We start from the raw sequence: 20,990 nt of genomic DNA on the forward strand, positions 1-20,990 counted from the left end.
CAGTTCTCAGTCCAGCGATTTGGAATATTATCCAAAAAAAAAAAACAACTTCTGGTCCATTCAGATTCAATACGTCTTTGAAATTTGTTCAAGGATTTGATTTGTTCAACTGTATTTACCTTGTCTTTATTGCTTTTGATAAATGGAGGGGTGGAGTTGTGACATGTCTCATTGTGTCATTACCTGGCGATCTGATTGACATAAGGCTGCAGCTCTTTGGGGTCGTAAGCACGGGTGAATGCCCAGCACACGTAGCACGCCGCGTCTCGGACGTTCCAGCCGAGACTGCAGGCTCCTCTTCTCTCATCGTACACCAGGGCCTTCAGGATCAGTGGGACCACTACACACACACACACACACACATACACACACGAGATGAGTCAAGTAGAAAAACAGTGTGTGCTAGCTTGAAGACTTTTGCAATACTTTTGCACTGTAGCGCAAAATGCTGAAAAAAAGTTAACGCTGGCTAAAACAGAAAGGTCTCTGCGTCAACTTTTTCAGCAGTTTGTGCGACGGTAGCGCTTCTGTGCGATGGGCTAGCCTTCGTGCGCCATGTGAAATCAATGAGCCTTGGACACCCATGACCCTGTCGCCGGTTCACCGGTTGTCCTTTGGATCCTTGGACATGTTTTGGTAGGTACTAACCACTGCACCCCGCAAGATGTGCCATTTTGGAGTCAAAATCCCAGAATGCAAAATGGTACAGACTCGGCTTGGCTAGTTAGCGAGCTACGAGATGATCGATCAGCGTGATGGTGTTGACGGCAGTTTTAGCGTTGAAGTTTTGGAAGCTGATCTGTTCAGGCTGTTCTGAGAGAGCTGGGCAGATTCTGGGTAATGTCGGTAAATGGTTGACAAAAGGCAAAAACGCATGACTAACGTCCATGAAAGCCATTTAAAAGTACAAGAAAAAGTGTCCTCAGAGCGTAGCTACAGTGGCATGCAAAAGTTTGGGCACCCTTGCTGAAAATGTCTGTTACTGTGAATAGTTAAGCGAGCAGAAGATGAACTGATCACCAAAAGGCATAAAGGTAAAGACGAGACATTTCTTTTCAGCGTTTTCTGCAGGATGTGTGTATTATTTTTGTTTTGTACAATTGGAGAGTGAAAAAAGAAAAGGAACTCCATGCAAAAGTTTGGGCACCCTAATACATTTGAGTTCTCGGGTAACTTTTCCCAAGGTTCCAGACCTTAATTAGCTTACTGAGCTGTGGCTTGTTCAAATTCTTCGTTAGGAAAGGTCAGACGATGCAGATTTCAAAGCTGTATAAATTCTCTGACTCCTCAAATTTGTCCCTAAAATCAACAGCCATGGGCGCCTCTAAGCAACTCCGTCGCATTCTGAATAATAAAATAATTGATGCTCACGAAGCAGGAGAAGGCTACAAGAACGTAGCAAAGTGTTTTCAGGTCGCTGTTTCCTCAGATCGTAATGTTATTAAGAAATGGCAGTTAACAGAAACAGTGGAGATCAAGGTGAGGTCTGGAAGATGAAGAAAACTTTCTGAAAGAACTGCTCGTTGGATTGCTAGAAAGGCAAATAAAAAACCCTGTTTGACTGCAAAAGACCTTCAGAAAGGTTTAGCAGACCCTGGAGTGGTGGTGCACTGTTCTACTATGCAGCGACACCTGAACAAATATGACCTTCATGAGAGAGTCATCAGAAGAAAACCTTTCCTGCGTCCGAGCCACAAAATTCAACGTCTGAAGTTTGCAAATGAACATCTAAATAAGCCTGATGCATTTTGGAAACAAGTCCTGTGGACTGATGAAATCAAAATAGAACTTTTTGGCCACAATGTGCAAAGGTATGTTTGGAGAAAAAAGGGTGCCAAATTCCAGGAAAAGAACACCTCTCCGACTCTGAAGCATGGGTGTGGATCGATCACGCTTTGGGGTTGTGTTGCAGCCAGTGGCACAGGGCACATTTCATTGGTCGAGGGAAGCATGGATTCAAATAAATACCAGCAAATTCTGGAAGCAAACATCACACCATCTGTAAAAAAGTTGGAGTTAAAAAGAGGACGGGTCCTACAATAAGACGATGATCCAAAACACACCTCAAAATCTACAATGGAATCCCTCAAGAGGCCCAAGCTGAAGGTTTTGCCCGGGCCCTCACAGTCCCCTGACCTAAACATCACTGAAGATCTGTGGATCGTTCTCAAAAGAGCAGCGCATGCAAGACAGCCCAAGAAACTTGTAGAACTGGAAGCCTTTTGCAAGGATGAATGTGTGAAAATCCCCCAGGTAAGAACTGAAAGATTATTAGCTGGCTATAAAAAGTGTTTACGAGCTGTGATACTTGCCAAAGTGGGTGTTACTAGGTACTAACCATGAAGGGTGCCCAAACTTTTGCTTTGGGCCCTTTTCCTTTTTTGTCATTTTGAAAATGTAAAAGATGAAAATAGAAAAATAGTTTTTACTTTAAATATAAAGGGAATGAGTCGTCTTTAACTTTATGCCTTTTGGAGATCATTTCATCTTCAACTTGCTTAACTGTTCACAGTAACAGCAATTTTGACCAGAGATGCACAAACTTTTGCATACAACTGTACAGCTAAAAAAAAAGTCACTGTGTGCAACTTATTTATATTCTAAAGCACACACTAAATGCATTCTCTATGTTTTTAACCAAAAATAGGAAAATGTTATGCTTCTGGTATTTTATTCTATGCACATATTTGATGTAAAATCAGCTCTAGAACTCGTTGGGAAAAACAGTAGCTCGTAGGTTCTCAAAATTTTGGTAGTTACAGACCTCCCCCCATCCCTTAGGACATAATCAAACTCTATTCAAATATTAGGCTAAATTATTTAAACGCGTACAATAATCCATCCGTTATCTGTAGCCGCTTATCCTGTGTATAGGCTCCAGCTTGCCTGCGATCCAACAACCATTCACACTCACACCTACGGTCAATTTAGAGTCACCAGTTAACCTAACCTGCATGTCTTTGGACTGTGGGGGAAACCGGAGCACCCGGAGGAAACCCACGCGGACACGGGGAGAACATGCAAACTCCACACAGAAAGGCCCTCGCCGGCCACGGGGCTCGAACCCGGACCTTCTTGCTTTGAGGCGACAGCGCTAACCACTACACCACTAACCACTACACCACCGTGCCGCCAACATACAACCCCGATTCCAAAAAAGTTGGGACAAAGTACAAATTGTAAATAAAAATGGAATGCAATAATTTACAAATCTCAAAAACTGATATTGTATTTACAATAGAACATAGACAACATATCAAATGTCGAAAGTGAGACATTTTGAAATTTCATGACAAATATTGGCTCATTTGAAATTTCATGACAGGAACACATCTCAAAAAAGTTGGGACAGGGGCAATAAGAGGCTGGAAAAGTTAAAGGTACAAAAAAGGAACAGCTGGAGGACCAAATTGCAACTCATTAGGTCAATTGGCAATAGGTCATTAACATGACTGGGTATAAAAAGAGCATCTTGGAGTGGCAGCGGCTCTCAGAAGTAAAGATGGGAAGAGGATCACCAATCCCCCTAATTCTGCGCCGACAAATAGTGGAGCAATATCAGAAAGGAGTTCGACAGTGTAAAATTGCAGAGAGTTTGAACATATCATCATCTACAGTGCATAATATCATCAAAAGATTCAGAGAACCTGGAAGAATCTCTGTGCGTAAGGGTCAAGGCCGGAAAACCATACTGGGTGCCCGTGATCTTCGGGCCCTTAGACGGCACTGCGTCACATACAGGCATGCTTCTGTATTGGAAATCACAAAATGGGCTCAGGAATATTTCCAGAGAACATTATCTGTGAACACAATTCACCGTGCCATCCGCCGTTGCCAGCTAAAACTCTATAGTTCAAAGAAGAAGCCGTATCTAAACATGATCCAGAAGCGCAGACGTCTTCTCTGGGCCAAGGCTCATTTAAAATGGACTGTGGCAAAGTGGAAAACTGTTCTGTGGTCAGACGAATCAAAATTTGAAGTTCTTTATGGAAATCAGGGACGCCGTGTCATTCGGACTAAAGAGGAGAAGGATGGCCCAAGTTGTTATCAGCGCTCAGTTCAGAAGCCTGCATCTCTGATGGTATGGGGTTGCATTAGTGCGTGTGGCATGGGCAGCTTACACATCTGGAAAGACACCATCAATGCTGAAAGGTATATCCAGGTTCTAGAGCAACATATGCTCCCATCCAGACGACGTCTCTTTCAGGGAAGACCTTGCATTTTCCAACATGACAATGCCAAACCACATACTGCATCAATTACAGCATCATGGCTGTGTAGAAGAAGGGTCCGGGTACTGAACTGGCCAGCCTGCAGTCCAGATCTTTCACCCATAGAAAACATTTGGCGCATCATAATATGGAAGATCCGACAAAAAAGACCCAAGACAGCTGAGCAACTAGAATCCTACATTAGACAAGAATGGGTTAACATTCCTATCCCTAAACTTGAGCAACTTGTCTCCTCAGTCCCCAGACGTTTACAGACTGTTGTAAAGAGAAAAGGGGATGTCTCACAGTGGGAAACATGGCCTTGTCCCAACTTTGAGATGTGTTGTTGTCATGAAATTTAAAATCACCTAATTTTCCTCTTTAAATGATACATTTTCTCAGTTTAAACATTTGATACGTCATCTATGTTCTATTCTGAATAAAATATGGAATTTTGAAACTTCCACATCATTGCATTCTGTTTTTATTTACAATTTGAACTTTGTCCCAACTGTTTTGGAATCGGGGTTGTACAATAATATTTTGGTTAATTATTGACACCATGGAGCTTCTTACCCCTGAAGTTTCCACCAACAGAATCAAACGCATTTAGTTCAAGATATTATCTAAAAGACCAGATTCGTTTTATTGAGGTTTGGTTTCAACTGATTCAATTGAAATGACCAGTTAAACCAGCTAATAACTTTGATAGCCGCTGCTTTAGCAGGCCGTGCAGTAATGACGGGAGGAAATCCACCTTTCAAAAGCCCAAACCGGTTTTTATTAATTGTCCTCACAGTATGAGATTGCAAAGAGAGTAAAAACAAGTCAGAGTATTCTAAATAATCTCTTTGGAACAAGAGAGATCGGAATGTGTGATCATGACCTATAGAATATTACGTGCAGGACTTATCCATTTTGGAATCTTGCATCCATAGGAAACAAAACAAAAGACTAATTTTATCTTGAGTGATGAGTAACTGTGAATCTGTAAATAATCTCCCTTCCAGACATTCCCACCTTGTTGAACAAGTCAGGCAAAACAGAAATTCAGCTACATGCAAATCTCGCCGGTGCATCTTCACACCATCCACACCCTCTTCCCCCAGTACAAACAGCAGCAACATGCCAAGGAGCCATGGCAATGATCTCAGGCTTGTGCAAGCCATGCTGGTGAATCGTGGCTCGGGGCTTGACTAATATTAGCTAGAGAGGTGTTGCCTGAGGGCTCTACCTGAGCATAGACTCCACCCCACTGACAGCTACACAGAGAGAGAGACAGACATACAGGACTGATCAGGTACAACGCCTGTAGTCCTCAGACACGCTGACACCATTCACGCCATCATCTGAGGCCGAGGACGGCTTCACGCAGTCAGGAAACTTCACTCTGTGACCACCGACAGACAGACAGGTAAGTGTCGTCTGCATATTGAGGTTAAATTGATATCCAGGTGGTCGATGTGATTGAAACAAGTCTATTGTTTTGTCTCCGCCAGTCGCTTGTCAGAAATAGACAGTAGAATCTGTTCAAATGTTTTAAAGGAATATTTTCAGGTGCAGCAGGTGATTTTGATGAAGTAAATCCACCTGTTACCCGTGGGTTGTACCACACACCATGCGTTACAGATCACAGATTACAGATTGTCAAAACAGCTAAGAGAAATATCTAACACCTTGTTGTTTCAATATTTGAACTTGATATATTAAAAACACTTCAAGAGTGTTTAGAAAAGTTTAAATTGCTGTCATTCCCCAACCTTTACCATCACCTTAGGGCATAAAGTGACACTCGGGTTTAAACGAACAAGTCACAGATTAACACTGAAGGATGTTACCGACGATCAGTTTGATTGAATTCGCTATAAAACCCTTTCACGACAGTATACTTTTACAAGCTTTATGTTATTTGACTAAAACAGATTTTAATATATTGTTTTGTTGGTGCGTTTCATATAATACTAACATCACAAGATATTCAGATTGTTAAAAAAAAAAAAAGTTCCAGACTAGGTGAAAAAAAAAATAATAGTAGTAATCACAAGAAACCAAAAATGAGGTATTTCACAACAGAAACTTCTTGAAGCAATTTTATTCCTCGGGAGGGAGGGAGAGCACTTGCAAAAGCTAATCCAAAACTGGATTGACAACCTGTTGTGTGACAATGCATGACAAGCAGGTTCCTTAGGGCAGTGTCTTACACAACCGAGAATTTGCATGCAATACTCCTCAAGGAAAAAAAAAAAAAAAGATCCTCACCCTTCCAATACCAACCCTGGGGCTTCTAAATCTTTGGTCTTCTTGGGGCCTTAATGAAGCATTCGGGTGCTGTGCAGCTAATAAAGTTTTCCTGCTTTTGCACAAATGACTGAACTTATGAAGATCTCTGTAAATCTGGATCCGTTGCAAAAGTCTGACGTTATCAAGAACTGCATCATGAGAAGCATTGCATATCCTCGCATTTAACTGAGCAGTTCTTAAATGCTAAGAGAGAAAAAAAAAACAGCAATTCATCAGTATGGGTTAAAAAGGAAAGCTCTCGAACCCCATGAAGTACCGTTATGATCATTAATCAGCAGCAGGCAGCCTCCTGTAGTCCTGAGTGCAGATGAGATCATTGTGTGTGTGTGTAAGAGCAAGTGGCTTACAGGTGGGGTTACGGGAAGCAGGTGCCTGCCGTTTCCCACGCCGTCATAAGATTCGAAAAAGAGAAGCAAGTTTCCACAGGCCTGCGATTTCTTTGTCAGAACCGTTCATACCTGTCGTTGCGTCTTGGGCCAGGAGTGTGCGGCAAATCAAACAAAAAGCAAAGCACAATAATAATAAGTTCAATTTATATAGCGCCTTTCACGAACCCAAGAAGGCTTTACACAGGAGTTACCCCCCAAAAAAAACAAGCCACACTAGGAAGAGTAGTGTGAGGTAAAGAGAAAAGTTTTCAAGTTAGCTTTGAAGGAAGAGCGAGCAGAACAGTCACGAAGCGATTGTGGTAACGAGTTCCAAAGTTTAGGAGCAGCAACACTGAATGATCTGCCACCCATAGATGCCAGTTTAAAACAAGCCAAAAAGCCCTGGAAAAAAAACCAAACAAACTGCCCCAGTGTATGCAAAACAGGCTCCTGAGTTTGAATGTGTACTGTCTCACTTCCAAATAGTACCCCAGGCGACAGACCCCAGAGAACAGTTCACACAAGGTCAAGTTAAAAAGAAGTTATTTATCAAAATAACATGTTTTTCATCTTTTCATATATCCATATCTTCCAGGACTGATAAACCTCAGCAGAGTCAACATGGAAACCCGGCAAGAGAGAAAACCGAAGAAGCCACATTACATTCCCCGTCCTCCTGGCAAGCCCTTCAAATACCAGTGCTTCCAATGTCCCTTCACCTGCAATATCAAGTCCCATCTCTTTAACCACATGAAGTACAACCTGTGCAAGAACTCCATCTCTCTGGTGTCTCAGCGTGGGGAACAGACAGGGAGAGCACCCAGAGCGTCACAGCACAGCATCTCCTCCAGACAAGTACACACAGAACCCTCAATGCCTGCAAAACCCAGTCCGATCCGACCAGACCATGCCAACAGCAAAATCCTAGTTGCGGAAAAGCTGGATGTGTTACCCGTCCAAGATGTGGCAGGGGAAGACAACAGAGAAGGAAATGGGAGTCCTGTAAAGAAAATTACAGAAATTTCTTCTGAGCTGATCAGCAGTAAAAGCGGGGATCTTGGTACTGTTGAGACTACGATAAAGAGCACTTCATCGTCTGCCTTTTCTCCTGTTCAACGAAAATGTGAAAACGAGACCCAGCCTCCACCTAAAGCAGATCAAGCTTCTTCACACATGCCCATTCACCCTTCTTTCCAACCTGGGCCCACCTGGGGGCCACGAGCCACTTCTGTGCCCCTCAAACCCCCTGGAGATTACCCACCATACATGCTCCCTGAAAAAACCACACATGCCTTTTACCAAACCTACTTGCAGAATCAAAGCATCCCACCAGCCTACTGTCTGAGCCTTCAAGAGCACAACAGACCCCTTGTACCAGCACCTCTAATTCCACCCAATCACCCTGCTCTCCTTCAACCATACCCATACAGATACAGCCACTCCTTTCTCCAAGTTCCACCCTTACCTTACGGTGTTTATCCTCCTGAACACATGCCATCTTTACAGGGTCCGAGGTACATCCCCATGGAGATGTTCTCTCACGGCTTTGAGTCCAGGGACTATGGAAGGTACACCTATATCCAGACAGGTTCCTATAGCAGGCCGTCAGAAGCCAAAGGGAACCAACAGCATGGAGGAGAGAGGGCTACCCGCCAGAGCCCGATGGCTGGCTGCGCTGCATCAGGGTCTCCAGACAGGCCGTGCATTGCGGATATGACTCAGCACCATTCCATCAACCCACAGCACTCTGCTCATAGTGAACCACAGCCTACCTGCCAATCAGACTGCACCACTTCAGGAAGGGGGCCAATGACAGAACCAGAGAGATTATTGAGGAATCTGTATACCAAACAGCAAGAGAGCAGTACACAAACGCAAAGAAGGTAGGTATAATTTTCAATCAGGACATAATCTTCTATATTGCACTGAAGCAAAGTAAAGCCAATAAACAAAAGCATGTTGTTTCTTTTCTCTTTTCAGAGATATTGTGGAAAGTACTACTCTCAGATCTGTGCAATGCTCTGGCTCTTTATCAGAGGAAGCTGAGGATGAAGACAGTGATGATGATGCAGCAGCTCCTCTAAACCTGTCAAACAGGGATCGGAACAGATCCATCCACACGGTTAACCACGTATCTGATGAAGAGATCAACTCAGAGTCAGAAAGCAATGATGAATACGCCCCTCTGGACCTCTGTCTCCGTGTCCAATCCAATAACCAGATCCAGACAGGTTCTACCATGAGCTCGGAGGAGGTACCTGAACAAGTCAGTGTCGGACAAGTTCAGACAACTCCATCTGAGCAAGAGCAGTGTGACCGCAGACACTCTGCAGCGTTTGCCCTCTGCCAGCTGGCAAGTTTCAGCAACATCAGTACCACTGAGCTTCCTTCAGAAAAACACACAGACACTCAAAGCCCAGGCTCCCAACAACATCCTGCCCCAGACCAGGCTCCTAATGGGGACACTCCTGGCACAGGCAAGTTTGAGCAGGACACTGCAACCCAGGGGCAAGAACAAGCAAGCAACGAGGCCAAAAAAACAACCAATAAGAGAGTGAGGGTGAATAAGCTGGTCCGGGACAAGAGGCGGAGAACCCAGAACTGCTGACTGGCGTTTGGGGGGGGAGGGATCTTTTGCAAATCCTTATGCAAGCCTTTGAGCTGGTGAATGTTGCCGCGCAATCACAGACTTACCTTTGATATGTATGTTTTGTATATATCATCATGTCTTACGTACAGCATCCTCCGATAAGTCAGACTTCAGAGTGCATGTTTAAACTGGCATTATACTATCATGACATATGTTCAAACATTTAATTTTTGTGCAGTAAATAAAGTATTTGTAAACTGTAGACTGTGTTTGTACTTGTTGACAAAAATTGTAAGATCTTGTTTTGCCCAGCTTATCATTCTATTCCATCAACTGTCACTGTGATTCAAGGAAGGGAATGATACCAGGTAAAGCGTCCCCATTTCTGATAAAGAAATATGATAATATCCTCACAGTAAGACATTAAATGGACCCACCATCTGAAAGACGTGAAGGAAGCAGCAATCCTCTGCGACCGAGTTCTGCTAGGGCAAGGCAACCCCCATGCCATGCATTCTCCGTCTCCTGGAAGCTGGAATACCCAGAAAAGAAGGAACCTTCAGAACCAGCACTCATCTTGAGAAATATTATACATTCAAACCGGCAGCTTTATTCCCTGATAACAGTTAACATCAAATTGGAGTCATCCTTGACAAATACTAACATATTTGATAAATCAGGTTATGAATCCTTATGCCAGGTACAAGAACTAGTAGCAACTCCATACCTAAAACAGTCCAGGACTGAACCAACCACATCGTCTGCCAGTTCTTTGGGCAGCCTACCAGTCACCCTCCCAATACTGCAAGTCAAGAAAAAACACAACAATCACAATCTTTGTACCCTGAAATATTCAACTTCAGTTTTTTGTGCTATAGTTATCTCCTGGAGAACCGAACTCTAACAGAAATAAAGGAATGCTTCAGGGAAATGATTTTTCACTCATCAAATTGTACCTGATTAGCCAAGACACTCTCCGTGTCCAAATATTGCTTCTTCATTCAGTTTTGAACTAGCGCTACAAGACTAAAGTAGCAAACATGTACAGTGGTGCTTGAAAGTTTGTGAACCCTTTAGAATTTTCTATATTTCTGCATAAATATGACCCAAAACACCATCAGATTTTCACACAAGTCCTAAAAGTAGATAAAGAGAACCCAGTTAAACAAATGAGGCAAAAATATTATACTTGTTCATTTATTTATTGAGGAAAACGATCCAATATTACATATCTGTGAGTGGCAAAAGTATGTGAACCTCTAGGATTAGCAGTTAATTTGAAGCTGAAATTAGAGTCAGGTGTTTTCAATCAATGGGATGACAATCAGGTGTGAGTGGGCACCCTGTTTTATTTAAAGAACAGGGATCTATCAAAGTCTGATCTTCACAACACATGTTTGTGGAAGTGTATCATGGCACGAACAAAGGAGATTTCTGAGGACCTCAGAAAAAGCATTGTTGATGCTCATCAGGCTGGAAAAGGTTACAAAACCATCTCTAAAGAGTTTGGACTCCACCAATCCACAGTCAGACAGATTGTGTACAAATAGAGGAAATTCAAGACCACTGTTACCCTCCCCAGGAGTGGTCGACCAACAAAGATCACTCCAAGAGCAAGGCGTGTAATAGTCGGCAAGGTCACAAAGGACCCCAGGGTAACTTCTAAGCAACTGAAGGCCTCTCTCACATTGGCTAATGTTAATGTTCATGAGTCCACCATCAGGAGAACACTGAGCAACAATGGTGTGCATGGCAGGGTTGCAAGGAGAAAGCCACTGCTCTCCAAAAAGAACATTGCTGCTTGTCTGCAGTTTGCTAAAGATCATGTGGACGAGCCAGAAGGCTACTGGAAAAATGTTTTGTGGACAAATGAGACCAAAATAGAACTTTTTGGTTTAAATGAGAAGCGTTATGTTTGGAGAAAGGAAAACACTGCATTCCAGCATAAGAACCTTATCCCATCTGTGAAACATGGTGGTGGTAGTATCATGGTTTGGACCTGTTTTGCTGCATCTGGGCCAGGACGGCTTGCCATCATTGATGGATCAATAAATTCTGAATTATACCAGCGAATTCTAAAGGAAAATGTCAGGACATCTGTCCATAAACTGAATCTCAAGAGAAGGTGGGTCATGCAGCAAGACAACGACCCTAAGCACACATGCTGTTCTACCAAAGAATGGTTAAAGAAGAATAAAGTGAATGTTTTGGAATGGCAAAGTCAAAGTCCTGACCTTAATCCAATGGAAATGTTGTGGAAGGACCTGAAGCGAGCAGTTCATGTGAGGAAACCCACCAACATCCCAGAGTTGAAGCTGTTCTGTATGGAGGAACGGGCTAAAATTCCTCCAAGCCGGTGTGCAGGACTGATCAACAGTTACCAGAAACATTTAGTTGCAGTTATTGCTGCACAAGGGGGTCACACCAGATACTGAAAGCAAAGGTTCACATACTTTTGCCACTCACAGATATGTAATGGATTATTTTCCTTAATAAATAAATGACCAAGTATAATATTTTTATCTCATTTGTTTAACTGGGTTCTCTTTATCTACTTTTAGGACTTGTGTGAAAATCTGCTCATGTTTTAGGTCATATTTATGCAGAAATATCGAAAATTTTAAAGGGTTCACAAACTTTTAAGCACCACTGTATTGGAAGCTCATGAGCACCAATTTGCATCATGCAAACTGCATACAGAAGTTAGTGCACAAATCAAGTTCTGCCTCATCACCGACATTTTAGGTTAGTGGGAAATTTGTGTAAATTTGTTTAATAAAAAACATTGACTTTAAATGGTGAGGGAAGGTTGAAATGTTCTCACCCTTTAGCAGCAGACCAGCGCACTATCGTCTCCTTGTCTTTTAGACCCACCAGGAGCTGCTCTGTAAAAATAAATTGAAGAAAAAAAAAAGAATCTAAGTTAAGTAGCGGACATCTGCTGTCTGACATATATGTTTATTAACTGTTAGCTTTTTGGTAGGAGTTGGTAGAAGCAGAACACACCAATGACGTTCTCAACCTCCTCTGGGATGTCATAGTCCTCGTCCGGGCTGATGGACTCCATGTCGGGTTTTGCATCCAGCACTTTTCCAGCAGCCGCTGACTGGCTGAGGTTTACTGCCAGAGACCGGCTTCCTCTCTGGTATCTGGATGACAAGTATAGTCTGTATGGTCACTTATACCCCAGTGCTGTTGAACTCTCAAAAACCTGATTGGTCAGAAGGTGTTCATTCATTTCCTATAACTCATCAATCCATCCATCCATCCATCCATCCATCCATTATCTGTAGCCGCTTATCCCGTGCAGGGTCATGGGCGAGCTGGAGCCTATCCCAGCTGACTATGGGCGAGAGGCGGGGTACACCCTGGACAAGTCGCCAGGTCATCACAGGGCTGACACACCTACGGTCAATTTAGAGTCACCAATTAGCCTAACCTGCATGTCTTTGGACTGTGGGGGAAACCGGAGCACCCGGAGGAAACCCACACAGACACGGGGAGAACATGCAAACTCCGCACAGAAAGGCACCTGGGCTCGAACCCAGAGCCTTCTTGCTGTGAGGTGACAGTGCTAACCACTACACCACTATGCCGCCTCCTATAAGCCACGTCCTAATGGTTAGAGAAGCAGCTTTGGGACCAAAAGGTCACCAGTTCGATTCCCTGGACCAGCAGGAATGGCTGAAGTGTCCTTGAGCAAGGCACCTAACCCCCAACTGCTCCCCAGGTAACTCTGGGTATGTTGTATGTTGCTCTGGATAAGAGCATCTGCTCAATGCCTGTAATGTAATAGGGACTTGCACAGCAGACACATCACAAAAACAGATCAAGCCAATATGGTGATATGGTTTTCTGTAAGGAGATGTTTATTTAACATTGATGGAAGGAGTCTCCAGTGTCAGCCCTTTGTTACAGTCAGAGGTAAAGATGTAATGAAGCTTTCTGGCAACATGATGAGATGCATTCTTCAAGACAGAGGAAAAAAAAAAAAAGTGAGGCTGGCCAGAGAAAGACTGCTTTCACGTAGTCGCTCCAACAAAGCCTAAGTGACAACAGGTCCTAACTTGTTTTGTGGATGTTCCACAACATAACGTTTAATCTTTAATGATTATAATATGTGCAACCGTTGGCAGAAGAGCACTGTTCTGTTTGCAAAAGATAAAATCTTTGTTTGCTTGTTCATCAGTAAGGTTTCAGAGTCCAGGTTCATCCAGGATACAGCACAGTTGGAGCAGCTGAGCGTTAAGGTCATGCCAAGGCTTGAAATGACAACCTTCTGTCTGGTGGCCCTGAACCACTAAGTCACCACTGCACCGTCATCTACACTCCCCGGCCACTTTAATAGGAGCTTCTTGTTGATTCTACCGTAAGATCCCTGTTCTTGGCTGCAGGAGTGGAACCCAATGTGTTCTTCTGCTGCATGCCGAGATGCTTTTCTGCTCACCATGGTTGTAAAGAGTGATAGGAGTTACTAGATCCTTCCTGGAAAAAATCTCGAACCAATCTGTCCATTTTCTTCTGAGCTCTCTTATCAAGGCGGCGCTTGTTTTTTCCACCCACAGAACGGTCATTGCTCGCTCACTCGAAATTTTTTTTTTGCACCATTCCTGTGTATGGAGACTGTTGTTTCCAGGAGAAAACGCCACGAGATCAGCAGCTTGTGAAAGACTCAAACCAGTCAATCTGGCTCAAACCAACACCCATGCTACAGTGAAAGAAAGTCGTATAAAAACTGAGATCACAATTTTTTCCCATTCTGATGTTTGAACATTAAAGGGCTGATGACACGAACATGACTCTATGCAATTTCTTAAATAAACTATACAACATGGCAAACATGTTAGATTTCTGTTATAATTACGTGAAAAGAAGCTGTTGTTACGCAAATATCCAACTTTTAATTGCACAGCGCAAGAAAACTGGGTCCGTGGCTCGCGGCCATGTTGTGACGTCAGCGGGAGAACACGCTGCGGTTCACTGGCTGTTCTACTCTGGTTCTACTCAATGGAAATGGCGCATGAAAACACCGGTGAACTCTCTAGTGCTAGCTCTTCCTCTTCTGGGAGTCTAGAATTGTGTTGATCTCTTCCGAATAGAATCTGTGATAGCCTACCCTCTTTACCCTTTGCCTCTCGTTGCTAGGCGGCAGTTACATGAAAGCCGCAAGCTTTCACAAGCAAATACATGACTGATATCACGCCGACTTTATGATTACATTTATGATTATCATGTAGAATCTATAGCTCTACGTACCTTTATCTTATGTTGTTTCACAACACATGTTCTGACAGGAGGACTGTCTTTGGATCCGGCATAGCTACTAGTAGACCTCCTCCAGAATACTGGCAGTGTTGCCAGATTGGGAGGTTTCCCGCCCAGTTGGGCGGTTTCAAGTGCATTTTGGTGGGTTTTGAACATATTTTGGGCTGGAAAACTGTTGCCAGATACTGCTGAAGTTTTCCAGCCCAAAATATGTTCAAAACCCACCAAAATGCACTTGAAACCACCCAACTGGGCGGGAAACCTCCCAATCTGGCAACACTGTGTAGGCACTGCTGATGGTAGTAACACACGTTTGTGCTGAACTGAACACCCAAGAGATTCTTTTAAGCTGGGAAGGGTGTCAAAACAATCCAAATCGAAGTGTTCAGAGCACAGGACGGATGTTGGTGAGGGCTCCCACTTGTCACGAGTGCGCCTGACTTGCTTCACCCACTTCGCATGCAGCTCGGGATCTCTGGGAAACTTGAATAAACTTACCCCATCCTTGTAGGTTTTGGAGCAAAAGCCGGCAACACAACGCGAAGGCATAATAACTAATAAATATATATGTATAATAATAATACTAATAAATGATAAACTGAACACCTGTCGTATCAACAACAAACTGGTAAGTTAGGAGGAAGGTTCTTTCGCTGACGTCATATAGCCCCTCCTCTTCTTTCGTCTCCTGGGTGCTGCAGCCCCGTCAAATTTGCCCAAATAGCCGCGTTTTTTATCATAACTTGTAAAATAGGCGCCTTCGTGAATTAATATATGGATCATCGGGAATTACTTTTTGTTATAAAACATCGCCAAAGATGTCAAAAACGTGTCATCAGCACTTTAACTGAAGCTCTTGATTTGGATCTGCGTGATTTGCTGCTGTCGAGGGATCGGCTGTTTAGAGAACTGCAGAAAACAGCTGCAGGTGGATGGATGGATGGATGGATGGATGGATGGATGGATGGATGGATGGATGGATGGGTGCTCCTAATAAAGTGACAGGTGAGTGTATATCTACTGCACGTTCACACCTCTAAATTCTTCCCCATAAACGACTGCCACTGCACGAGTCCAACGGTAAACTGCGTGATCCTGCAGCCTGGCAGAGCTTTTTCTTTTCTCTCAAATTGTCCCGTGTTCATGACTTGTTCAGAACGCACTCTTGCCACATACGTTCCTTTCGTAACTCAGGAGGTGTGATTCATGTTTTCCTTGAAATTTCATCCGTGATTAGTACGATCCAGGGTTGAGGTTTCTCAACAACGTGATCAATAAATGGTAGAGTGAGCATCACTATGAACTCTTTCTCTCTCTCTTTGATAAAATAATGTAGACTTTTCAATGCTGATGATAAACTGGGCCTAGAAGGCTTGCGAGTTAAATATCTACTCTGCCAGCTAGCTAGCACTCCCTCATAACTAGTTAACAAGGTGTAATAATAAAATACATCACTCTCATTGTCATGTGTAGGTCGAATAACTGCTCATTTAAATGCTAAACGTGACCTAGCGATTAAAGTTAATTCTTAAAAATACATGACACAGCTTGCCCGTAGGTGTGAATGTGAGCACGGCTGTTTATCTCTGTGCAGCCGTGTGATAGATTGGTGACCTGCCCAGGGTGTAGCCCCGCCTCTCGCCTGAAGTCTGCTGGGATAGGCTCCAGCTTCCCACTCAAACCGGACGGATAAGAGGTGCAGATAATGGATGGATGGACAGACAATTGATTGTAGAATTCTTATTGTCAGTTGCCTATTTGCATTTATTTGGTTCTTCAATTATTTGTTTCACTTTGTAAATTCTCAAAAATAAATAAATAAAGCATTTCGCACCACGTAGCCAAAAAGTCTCTATACAAACTGTTGTATCTTGCACTGGCCACATATTGTATGCAAATCAGCAAAAGCAAATCTCCCACACACACACACACACACACACAAAATACATTATTATTATTATTATTATTATTATTATTATTATTATACAACCCCAATCCAAAAACGTTGGGACGCTGCGTAAACTGTAAATAAAAACAGAATGTGATGATTTGCAGGATCCTATATTTCACTGAAAATAGTACAAAGACAACATATCAAATGTTAAAACTGAGAAATTTTATTGTTTTTAGAAAAATATCTACTCATTTTGAATTTGTTTGATATTAGCAACACATTTCAAAAAAAGTTGGGACAGGGGCGTGTTTACCACGGTGTTGCATCACGTCTCCTTTTAACACCACTCTGTAAACGTTTGGGAACTGAGAAGACCAGTTGCTTTTGTAGTTTTGAAAGAGAAATGTTCTCCCGTTCTTGCCTGATATACAATTTCAGTTGCTCAACAGTTCGGGGTCTCCTTTATCGCATTTTGTGCTTCATAATGCAGCAAATATTTTCAATGGGAGACAGGTCTGGACTGCAGGCAGGCCAGTTTAGCACCCCGACTCTTTTACTACAGAGCCATGCTGTAATGTAATATGTGCAGAAATCGGTTTGGCATTGTCTTGCCGAAAGAAGGAAGGTCTTCTATGAAAAAGATTTTGTCTGGATGGCAGCATATTGCTCTGAAGCGTGTAGATTAGACCCCGAAGCCGCCGCCAGGCGCCGCTAAAACCGCCATTTAGAATTTGAGCCGCCGCCAGCCAATAATTTTGTAAGCCAATTTGAGCCGCTATCTAATAAAATTTGGCTGAGCCACTAAGAATTGTGTACATCAAATAATGGGTTTATCCACATCATGAGCTACAAGAAAAGTGACACAAACATGATCAACTGTACACACTAGTAGTAACACAATAGAGATGTATAGGCATACACTGTAGAGATTTAGAACTGATATCACAGCACAGGGCGGCACGGTGGTGTAGTGGTTAGCGCTGTCGCCTCACAGCAAGAAGGTCCTGGGTTCGAGCCCCATGGCCGGCGAGGGCCTTTCTGTGCGGAGTTTGCATGTTCTCCCCGTGTCCGCGTGGGTTTCCTCCGGGTGCTCCGGTTTCCCCCACAGTCCAAAGACATGCAGGTTAGGTTAACTGGTGACTCTAAATTGAGCGTAGGTGTGAATGTGAGTGTGAATGGTTGTCTGTGTCTATGTGTCAGCCCTGTGATGACCTGGCGACTTGTCCAGGGTGTACCCCGCCTTTCGCCCGTAGTCAGCTGGGATAGGCTCCAGCTTGCCTGCGACCCTGTAGAAGGATAAAGCGGCTACAGATAATGAGATGAGATGAGATGAGATCACAGCACAGAGAGCCACTGCTTGCCACAAGCTTGCCGTTGTGACTACCTGTCTGGCTTCCCGTCCCTCACACCGTTACCACGATACACTGGGGAACCCGGGAACCCACCCAGAGCATCAATCGACTCCGATATTGACGAGATGGCTGCATTCTTTGCCGCTGCTGAGGGAAAGTGTAAAGGTATTTTTGTTTGTTTGTTTCACATACTTCGAGATTGATAAAAAAAAAAGTACTCCACCACTCTACTTTCATCATAGTAAGATAGCTGCCAGTCCTTCACTGGTCATTGCTAGTGAGAGTAGATAGCTAGATGCCTTCCTCGAACAATCCAGATTAGCTTATTATTAGCATTGAACTACAATCTTGCTAGATTTATATTTACAATGAAGTAAGAGACCAGGGGACCTGTGGTAAATATGATTTCACGTTAAATGACCCGTGTGTGTGTGTGTGTGTGTGTGTGTGTGTGTGTGTGTGTGTGTGTGTGAGAGAGAGAGAGAGAGAGAGAGAGAGAGAGAGAGAGAGAGAGAGATAATAATAATACATCTAAGTACTTATAATAAATAAATGTAATAAATAAATAACTTATAATCAATAAATGCGATCATAAATACACCATTTGTTGTAGTACAATCAGTTTTTTTAACCAAACTGTGTTGTGGAAATAGCCTATGTATCTGTGTAACCAGTACACTGCATCTTATAATCAACTGAACGTAGACCATAGGCGTGAAGAAACAGTATCAGCCATTTGTAGCCATAAACATTTTGGTGGCTGCAGCAGCCATTAAGGTTTTGGCTGAGTCAGCTAGCCAGCCAGTAATTTCATCAGCCAGCCATTATCCTGAAAACAAACGGCTTCGGGGTCTAGTGTAGATATCATTCAGCATTAATGAGGCCTTCCCAGATGTACAAGCTACCCATGTCATGTGCACTAATGCCCCCTCATACCATCACAGATGCTGCTTTTGAACTGTGCACTGATAAGCCGGATGGTCCCTCTCCTCTTTAGCCTGGAGGACGTGGTGTCCTTGATTTCGAAAAAGAATTTCTACTTTTGATTCGTCAGACCTCGGGACAGTTTTCCACTTCGCCTCAGTCCATCGTAAAAGAGCTTGGGCCCAGAGAAGGTGGCGGTGTTTCTGGATATTGTTTATATCTGGTTTTAACTTGCATTTGTGGATGCAGTAATGAACGGTTTTCACAGACGGTGGTTTTCTGAAGTGTTCCTGAGCCCATACGGTGATTTCCACTACAGTCTTTGTACTATCTTAAATGAAATATAGTGTTTCCATGATTTGCAAATCTTTCTATTTTTATTTATATGTTTTACACAGCATCCCAACTTTTTTGGAATTGAGGTTGTACGTTGCAAACATTGATTACACTTTCATCTTGACTCTGACCTTTAAGACTTCATCTAACACACGTCATTCAAGAGAACAGCAAAACATACAGACATCAGAGCGACACAGATTCCCCTGAGAAGCAAACAGCAAATCTGAAACCTACACCTCAATTCAAATGTCAGTTGGTATGGATGGCTCTTACCTCCAGCTGGCCAGGCGCGGCTTCAGGAAGGTGAGCCCCAGTCTCTGCACTACCTTCACGGCCAGCTTCCTCAGCATGGTCTGCGTGCTCTCTGCGATCCTCATCTGGTCCAGGCACTGAAGCACTGTCGGGGCTGAGGAACATCACGTTAACGTCGCTGCTCTTGCATTACACCAAAATGATACCAGAACCATGGAAGGTTCACATGCATGCGATACACACCATACTGTAGGAAGTCCTCTCTCTTGCCGTGCTTGAAAAGCTGAGCCTGGAGAACAAGGAGAGGTTTCTTAGCGCACTTCTGTGGCCTCAAAATATCCTTCATAGCCACTGTGATCAGACTCTACCTCTCTGATATATCCACGCTGTATTAATTGTGCTGCATGATAATAGTTTAAAGGGGACATACAGTATGATCCCCATTTTCCACAAGTTGACCCAGTTCCTTGAGGTCTAAATGAAATAGCACAAGGATAAAACCAGGGCTTGACATTAATGCTTGTCCGACTGGACGGGACAAGTCATTGTTTGGTCTGGAGAAGTCAAATCCACATCTGCCTGTCTGACGGGACAAACTGAATTATTCCCAACATCCCGGAAATCTGGGAGTCTCTCGCCTAGTGGCTTTGGATAGCTTCTGTTTATTGTTCCAGTTAGAGTTTTATTGAAAAATTATAAATCATTAAACCATAACAACGAATCATAACTCTACCTGCTTTTTGATAAACTTAAAGTGTTAATCACTTCCCTTTCACTGAACTCAAAAACATACAGGAATATAGGAAATGATAACGAGCCCCTGCTCACCCCACCCCCTCTTCCTCCAGCCAATCAATTCACTTTTTCCTTAGAAATGTTCATTTTTATGAAAAGCAGTTCTCAAGCTGTAAATTGAGACGCCTATGATGGGAACGGTCTCCGCTTGTGACGTAGAAAGAGGAGATGAATCCGACCAGCTTGTGAATGACATGTTTTTTTCTGAACCAGGAAGAACAAAAGAACCCGACTGGGTCGTCTCTCGTCTCGTTTTGTCTCGTCTGTGCACCAGCGCTGAAAAAGTTTCCCGAAATGAAATCCCTTTTAAAAACTAAATCTGAGAATCTCCAAATCTCAGCTGTGAAGCAGATGTTCTTTGTGAAGTTGTTCATTTAATTTGGACTGAATTTCTGACAGGAAATGAAGGAAACGAAAAAAAAAAAAAAAAACAGAAATTCGGTTGTTCCCGAGTCTGAGACAGGGCTGATTAAGCGCTCCTTTACAGTAGATGTCGCTGATAAACACGCAGCTCGATCGATATCTGGATATGAGCACAGTGTAAACAGAAACCTTGAAGGAATGCAGGTCGAGTCGTTGCTTGCCAAAGCCATAGCCTGGTGACATTTAATGTGATGCAAAACTCTGATGGTGCTTTTGTTTCCCCTGGCATTCCGATCACACGGAGCCAGTTTTGAAAGCCTCGGGCGTGAAAAGAAA

General features: G+C 43.2%; 2 protein-coding genes across 2 annotated transcripts in view; one reads left to right on the forward strand and one right to left on the reverse strand.

Moving 5' to 3' along the window:
• Positions 1-20,990, reverse strand: part of tbcd (tubulin folding cofactor D) — a 152,525-nt gene that overhangs the window by 101,211 nt on the left and 30,324 nt on the right. The window contains exons 8-14 of the mRNA XM_060942474.1: positions 19,740-19,785; positions 19,518-19,650; positions 12,477-12,619; positions 12,295-12,355; positions 10,198-10,272; positions 9,908-10,002; positions 184-340 (exon numbers count right to left, since the gene is read on the reverse strand). Coding sequence (XP_060798457.1) covers positions 184-340; positions 9,908-10,002; positions 10,198-10,272; positions 12,295-12,355; positions 12,477-12,619; positions 19,518-19,650; positions 19,740-19,785 — 710 coding nt within the window. The remainder of the gene's footprint in view (positions 1-183; positions 341-9,907; positions 10,003-10,197; positions 10,273-12,294; positions 12,356-12,476; positions 12,620-19,517; positions 19,651-19,739; positions 19,786-20,990) is intronic.
• Positions 5,293-10,004, forward strand: znf750 (zinc finger protein 750). The gene is made up of 3 exons (XM_060942475.1): positions 5,293-5,625; positions 7,476-8,763; positions 8,861-10,004. The coding sequence occupies exons 2-3, from the start codon at positions 7,502-7,504 to the stop codon at positions 9,486-9,488; spliced, it is 1,890 nt and encodes a 629-aa protein (XP_060798458.1). The 5' UTR covers positions 5,293-5,625; positions 7,476-7,501; the 3' UTR covers positions 9,489-10,004.

This window comes from Neoarius graeffei, chromosome 16 (assembly GCF_027579695.1).
Source record: "Neoarius graeffei isolate fNeoGra1 chromosome 16, fNeoGra1.pri, whole genome shotgun sequence".
In the NCBI taxonomy this organism is placed as follows: Eukaryota; Metazoa; Chordata; class Actinopteri; order Siluriformes; family Ariidae; genus Neoarius; species Neoarius graeffei.